The sequence below is a fragment of the Candoia aspera genome, chromosome 12, assembly GCF_035149785.1.
Source record: "Candoia aspera isolate rCanAsp1 chromosome 12, rCanAsp1.hap2, whole genome shotgun sequence".
NCBI lineage: Eukaryota > Metazoa > Chordata > Lepidosauria > Squamata > Boidae > Candoia > Candoia aspera.
In genome coordinates this window covers 5,960,890-5,968,432 of record NC_086164.1, presented here as the reverse complement: position 1 = coordinate 5,968,432, position 7,543 = coordinate 5,960,890, and the positions used below count along the sequence as shown (strand labels likewise).

Below are 7,543 nucleotides of genomic sequence, written 5' to 3'. Positions count from 1 at the left end.
GCAGGGTCGCTGCAGGACCACCCCGGCCGGCCCGGCGTTCCCCGCCCCTGGCCCGGCCTGGTCTCCCCCCGAGATCCCCCCCCCGGCGGGCGCGCCTCCCAGCGCAGCCGGGCGCACCCCCGCCTCCTCGCGCCCTCGGCCTGCACCAGCGCGGCCGGGGAGGGGGCGCGCGAAGCCGCGGGGGGGGGAGCCGGCCAGCCCATTCCCGCAGCCACGGGGGGAGCCGGCGGCGGCGGGGGAAGCAGCAGCGGCAGCGGCGGTCCGCGCCCTGCCCGGCTCCCGGGCTTCGCAGCGGAGGGGCCGCCGCGCCGAGTCCCCGCCCCGTTTCTCGCCCGCCCGCCCCTCTTCCCCCTCCTGCCGCTGCCGCAGTGGCCGCGTCCTGCCAGCTCCCGCCCCGCCAGGCTCCCCTCGGCGCGTCGGGGCTGAGCCAGCCGGAGGTGGCGGCGCGTTCGGCGGCGGCTGCTGGGGCTGAGGAGGCGGCGGCGGCGGCCGAGGGGCCATGGCGGCCACGGAGCTTGCGCGCCAGGCGGTGAGTGAGCGCGGGCGGGCGGCGGACGAGCTTCCAGCCCTGCCCTGCCCTGCCCTGCCCCGCGGGGCTGCCCCGGCCCCGGGCTGGCCGAGGGGGCGCGCCGGTGCAGGGGCGGGCGAGGGCGAAGGAAGAACGAGGAGGGGGCGGCGAGATGCTGGGCGGGGGCCGGCCGGGTCCTGCAGGGAAGCGGGCGGCGGCGTGGCTGGCTGGCTGCCGGCCGGCCGCCGTGCCTTTTCCCCTTTCCCGCCTGGCTCCGAATTCAGAGCCGCCCGTTTACACGGGGGGAGGGGGGTGGATGCAGCCGCGGCCCCTCTGCGGGAGGAACCCCCGGAGAGGAGCGGGCGGTGGCGTTGCAAAGGAGCAGCCTGGCCGGGGCCGGCTGGCGCCGGGGGTGCCTTTTCGGGGGAGGGCTCGGGGGGCTCCTCGCCCGTCCCCGCCTGCTCCGCCTTCGGGGGGGCGCTGTAGGGCTGGAGGCTCGGGGGGAATGCTTTTCGACCCCGGCGTCGGGGTTCGCCGGGGTCCTGCGGTGGGGAAGGGGCTTCCCGGGCCTGGGATGCGGGGTGGGGAGGAACAGGGGCGATCCCGGACAAAGCCCGGGCCGCTCTGTTTTCTCCGCCGGGCCGAGGGAGACTTCGTGCGAAGGGAACGAATTTTGCACGCCGGGTGGTGACTCCGGTCAGCTTGCAGCCATTGATCGCCGCGGTGGGAGACGCAGAGGGCTTTCTCCCCCCCAGCCACCCCTCCCAAACCAGTTGGAATCAGCCTTCCCTTCCTAGCTCCCATCATCCCCAGCCAGACGGGGCAAAGCCGGTTGTGTGGAACGTGGTTGCGTGGTTTGCTTTCCGTTGAACCGCTCGTGGGCTGGGGGGCACCTCCTGGCAAGACAAAGAGGAAGGCGGGGTATTTCCTCCCCCCCGCAAAAAACAAGTGGAGAGGTGGAAGCTTTTGTCTCCGCACAGGAGGATCCCGAGGACGCCTGCTCTTAATCCCGGGCGTCTTTTTCGGCTGGGGATCGCCGCGAGCCGAGCCGCGCGCGTCGCCTCCCCGCCTTTCCTTTGTATTCCGGGCTGTTGGCGGAAGAGTTTAATTCATTCGAGGCCCCCCGTTCCTCGGAATGAGGAAAATGGACGGGGCCAGGATCTGCAGCTGACAGCAGTGCTGTATGGGGAGGCGGGAGGCTTTGCGGAGCACCGGGTTGTTTGTGCGCATCTTTCAGATGGGTAGCCTGTTCGCATTCAATTGGGGGCGGGGGGCTCTGCTGGGCTGAAACTACCCCCCCTCAGTTGCCTGTGGAGCGAAGCGGGGGGGGGGCGCCCTCCAGCAGCCAGTTCCAAGTGTCAGGAAAGGGCAGCCTATTGTTAGTTACTGGATTGTTCTCTGCGGGTGGTTTAGGCGGGGACGTACCATTATAAGTAACTCTTCCTCTGGCAGCTACCTTGGTTTTGGTTTAGCCCTGGTGCTGGTGCCTTTCAAGACTGGAAAGAAGCAGGTTATCCCATTTTGAGATATATGGGGGGGGGGCGGAGAGAGAGGGAAAGCTGCAGGGAGGGACAGTCCTCAACCTCCCATTAAAGAGGACCTCAGTAGTGGGATAGGAAACATGTTTCGGTGCCTGCAGTATTGAAGTTCTACCCGTCAGCAGAAGACAGGCCAGACTTGATTGGTGGATAGGTTGGGCCCAGAGTGTACTAAACCACTGCAATTTATTTTATTTTATTTATTCAAATGTTGTTACTTGTTACCGCCCATCTCCCCCAAAAGAGGGACTCTTTTGTGCATTTGTGGCTTCCCCTGATGTAGGGACCTGGCTCCCATGCCTTGTGTCATGTCCAGACCAGACCATTATGGCTTGCTCAGCAAACTGAGATTTAAAAATCCTGCTCAGCACAACGGGTGAATAAAGGTGATGTCTGTTTGTGGCTAAGAACTTGCTGAACTTCATAGATACAATGCCATGAAGATCGATCGTCCAGTTGGTGCAATGGGTTGAATTTCCTCTGTGTTCCAGAAGTGTTAACTTAAGATTAAGCAAATTTGGAACAGTGAGAGAACGTTGATGGTCTCACCAAATGGCTTCTGTGATGATCTGGCCAGTCACTGTGTGCCACTTTGAAGGAAGGAGTGAAGGAAGGAGAAGTGGCAAATTTGCTCTTTGCCACCCCTTGTAACCTTTGAGGATATTCTCTCCCGCTGTAATGGAACCTTCGTCCATTTTTCTGGATAGGTAGATGTAATTCCAAAAAAATTGGAAGCCTCCCATTGTTGTTTGTTCACCAAAATGCTTCTGTGGGCCCCAAGAAGTATTTTTGTAATAGAGAAGCTGATAGAAGCTACTGGTTCTTTTTTTTTAAAAGATTTTTTAATCCTGCATTTATTTCTATAAATAACTCAAGGCGGGGAACATACTAATACTCCTTCCTCCTCCTATTTTCCCCACCACAACAACCCTGTGAGGTGGGTTGGGCTGAGAGAGAGGGACTGGCCCAGGGTCACCCAGCCAGTTTTCATGCCAAGGCTGGACTAGAACTCTCATACCACGCCTGATTTGCTCTTGGGCTGAGAGAGAGGACTGGCCCAACCGGCTTTCATGCCTAAGGTGGGACTGGAACTTGTGGTCTTCTGGTTTCTAGCTTGGTGCCTTAGTCCATTAGAGACTAATTAGAAGAATCATTAAAAATAGAGCCGCAGAACAGGATACCTGGAAGTGTCTGCAGGCACATGGTTAGCCTCTGGTGCCACATTGCATACTCCTTTCTTAATGGTTTTTCAAGTCACACATTGATACTTGCCCAATTCAGATGGCAGCACTTAACTGACTTGATCTGATTTTGAAAAACTAAGCAGGGTTAGCACTTGGTTGGGAGATCACTAACAAATCCTAAGATTGAATGCTAGACTGGGAAGTCAAACAAAGAGAAGGTAGTGCCCCAAAACTACATGGATGTGTCTATTAAATCACCAGGAGTGGAGTGTGAATTGAGGGCATCTTTACTATTATTATTTTTGTCTAGAGGCTTGGAATTCGTCTTTCTGGATGGCGGCACAGTGTGTAAAACATTTGAGTTTGTAGAAGGGTGTTAGAATTGGATTCAGATCTCTGCTCAGTCATCGAGCTCATGGTCACTACTTGGGTGGATTGCTTGGCAGGCTGCACACAGACTGTAAAGTCAAAAATGCCATCATCAGAAATACAGTACGCTGTCCTTAGCATGCCAGCCTTCCATCGAGGTGCTTATGTAACGCTGTAAAGTTTAGCAGCCGGCGACAGATACAGTTATTATGAGGTTTGGGGTTCTGCTTGTGGGCAAAGGAGACTCTATCAACTGCCTTGATATACGTAGCTTTTTGACAGGCGAGAAGCAGATGTATCACACGCAGAGAATATTTTTGTTCTAGAGCATGACTCATGTAGCCGATCCAGGGTCTTGGCTAGGAAAGCTTTTGCGCAGGGAATGCAACCAGCAAAGAAGATGCTGTGGCTTGCATTGGGTTCCACTGCTGTCCAGAGGGGTTCCCCATTAGTGGCAAATCATCGTGGTTTCACCTGTAATGGGGAAGAAGGAGTGCTTAGTCGGCTTGGCTATTCCATTTACTTGGCTTCTTGCATGCCCGTGGTCAAAAACAGGCCTGGGCAATGGTTTTATAACTCACCCACGGGTTAAGGGTGAACATAGACTGGTCTCAGGGAGCACCTTTGAATGTTATTTGTGTATCCTTGACAATCAATAGCACATAGATTATGGGCATTGCTAGAGTTGACAAATTGAAAGACACAGATGTGCTTCTGATTCATCCTGTTGGCAGCTTGTCTCTGAATACCGCTGGCTGGAAGCAGTGCAACCCTTGAGTCGCCTTTGTGGCCTTCTCAAGGCTCCCGTTCATCACAGCAAGAAGCGGGATCCTGACCAAAGAGCCTAAAAGTTGGTTCCAGCGGCACTCCTGTTCTGTTCTAATAAATGGGAAAAATAGGTCAGCCCAGTAGAAATGGAGCGGTTTTTCTGAGTCATAAATTCGGCGAGCAACATGTGTGGTCTGTCTCTGTGCTCAGAAGCAATCTGGGCTGTGACGGGCTGCTCGGCTGGCTGCGCTGGGGGCCAAACCCTGGTTTGAATCATCTCTGAAACAGCAGGGCTGGTGCATTTTACAGGCTTAACCACTAAAAATCTGAACGTGAATGGATAGTATGATTTTGGAAGAATTGAGTGAGTCAGGTGAGAGTGGTAGGCTCCTTTTTCGACAATGATCTTGTTTCCCAGTCTGCAGCATGTAGAGTCAGTGGTCGCGGAGACTTGCTAGGGTACCAGTTCTGAAGGCATTTATGAGAGGCCCTGATAATGCACCTTGCCTTTTGACAATAAGCGCCGAAATTATTGACGTATCCAAGGCCTCTGCTTGGGTAGCTTTTTTTTTTTTTAAGGGTTACCTTGGCGAAAGTGATTAGAATGTTTAGTTTCCTTCTAACCCAGCCAAATAAGCCATTTATGATTTGGCAGAGGGGAGTTCAAAAGGCTGCCTGGCTCATGTGATGTTTGTAGCTAGTTACAAAAGGAATGAATAGTGTTGGCTTGGAGGCGGTAGGTGACCCACACCAATGATTTTTCTCACTTTTGTGGGCGTCTCTCCTTTCCAAGGAGATAGTAGCTACTAGGTTGTCCTCCAGGTAGCATTTACAGATCTGTGTAAGAAAACCAGCTTATCTGTAGGAAATGTAAGTGCAAGGGTTTCTTAACCCTTCTCATACAATAAGATGATCTTTCTGCAGCATAGTATGTCCTCTGTGGCATTATGGTTTTTCTCTTAGAAGCGGGTCATAATGACCCTGAGATACCCACAATGGACAAATGGTGGTGAAGATGATGGAACTATCTCCCCATGAGGGGGAGATGGGCGGTGAATAAATTTATGAATAAATAAACAAACAAACCAGCAGAGATGGCAAAAATTAACTTGTTTGCTTAGAGGACGATCAACTATTACATTTATTAGGGGCTGGAAACTCCTTATGGACTTCTTGCTGAAAAAAGACAAAAAAAATGAACTTGTGATTTGACGATTTGAGGTTTGACGAGTAGAAAGGGTCGCTTATGGAAAAAGAAAATGCTGATGTAACCCTAGAGGGTAAAATATAAATGCATTTATAACCACTGTCAAACAGACCAGAAGCTATTTCTATTTTGTTTGTTCCTTATTCACCATTCCTTATTTTCTTTATTTCTTTTCTAATATTTGTATTGCTTTTATCTTGTTAATTTTTTTTCAATAAAAATATATATATTTTAAAAAGCGGGTGACAATGAATTCTTCCATGAAACACCTTTTCGTTCAGGAGCATGGCTGCAGGAGTAAAATACTTCCACACGTTTGATGGTACAAGTCTTACATTTTCCCAAAATAAAAAGCCTTCTAGTTTTGATGGTGGGAACCTTGGTCCTAAAATGATACATTAAATTAGAGATGGTGGAAGGGAGGAAAAATGTGACCTTTGCTTTTCTTGGCATGAACTTTTTGGAGTGTGCAGAGTGAGAAAAATCAAAGGAAACTGCCTTATACCAAGAAAAAGCATTGGTTAGTTATGCTCAGTATTTTGTCCCCAGTGGCCAGCTGTCATTGCTCAGGTACTCCAAGCAGGCCGTCCCAGTTCTGCATGAAGATTGGTCTTCATTTTGCTTAGAAAACAAATCAAACCACAGGCACAAGGTGAGGGGTACATGACTTGGCAGTAGATAGTAAAATACACAGTAAAAACAATTTTTTTAATCCATTCAATCATGTCTGATTCTCGGGACTGCGTGGACAAGTAAATGCAGTTTTCTTGGCAAGGTTTTTCAGAAGTGGTTTGCCATTGCCTCCTTCCCAGGGCTGAGAGAAAGTGGCTGGCCCAAGGTCAGCTTAGTGCCCAAGGCGGGACTAGAACTCATGGCTTCCTGGTTTCTAGCCTGATTCCTTCACCATTATGCCATACTGGCTCTGTAAGAACTATAACAGAGCATAAAAAACAGTACCTAAAATTTAAAAATATCACAGCAGAATTAACGAACGTATTAAAAAGATCCAAGAACAAATCAAGATTCCAACAATGATATACTGGGGTAAACAAAAAGGAGAATTTGGCTTATTATGTTTTGCAAAAAGAATAACTGTTTCCCAGATTGATTCAAAGGTAACTTTTGTAGTATATCTCAATGTCTCCCATCTTTTTATACGTCAATTTTTCCATAACAACAGTCTTCCATAATTTTTCATACCAGATCTAATGATGGAGGCTCTGAATTTTTCCAGTATTGGGCTATAGCCAACCTTGCAGCAACCATCATAAATTGAACAGTTATGTTTTCAGTTCTTTGAGTTGTCTCACTAAATAATGACAGTAAATATATCTTGGGACTATAACTAAATTTTTTTATATCCATGCAGACTGTCTGGGGCAGTGTTTCTCAACTTTAAGCTGCGTGGACTTCAACTTTCAGAATTTCAGAATTCTGGGTGTCGAAGTCCACACATCTTAAAGTGGCCGTGGTTGAGAAACACTGGCCTGGGGCAAAGCACCAGTTCTGCTGAATTATGGCTCCTTCCCAGGCTGGGAACTCCTGAGGAATATAGCTGAAGCAGGATTGAGATGACTTGGTTATAGCTTTAAAATATGGGAAGAGAATCAGATTGTCCTTCCTGTGGTTGGGTTTATGCTGTATCTTTTTGTGGCTCAGCTGGGTTCTGGCATACAACACCAGGCCAACTGTAGTTGAAATGGCCAAACACCTCCTGACCATCCAAGCACCCTCTTTTTGCTGCAATTACTAATCTCAAAGAGTCCCTCCTTGTGGGGGAGATGGGCGGTGATAAATCTGATAAATAAGAATAAATAAATAAATAAAATCTCTGCACTGTTCTTTATTCTGCCTATGAACCTCAGTTATTCCTTGCAAGGGCCTCAAAGCTGCGCACTCTTCTGTGCTTCTGAACTGATTGATAATTAAACTTTCTAGGGCTACCCAGTCTTTATGCCAAAGACTCTTC

At 50.3% G+C, this 7,543-nt stretch overlaps 1 protein-coding gene across 4 annotated transcripts in view; it reads left to right on the top strand.

Annotated features, from left to right (window-relative positions):
* The first annotated feature begins 374 nt into the window (after positions 1 to 374).
* The window catches only part of SEPTIN6 (septin 6), a 31,366-nt gene continuing 24,197 nt past the window's right edge, over positions 375 to 7,543 (top strand). For all 4 annotated transcript variants that reach the window (XR_010068648.1, XM_063313681.1, XM_063313678.1 and 1 more), the window contains exon 1: positions 375 to 529. Coding sequence is in view for 3 of the 4 variants with exons in the window: in XM_063313681.1 (XP_063169751.1) it covers positions 500 to 529 (30 nt within the window). In the remaining variant the exon portion in view is untranslated. The remainder of the gene's footprint in view (positions 530 to 7,543) is intronic.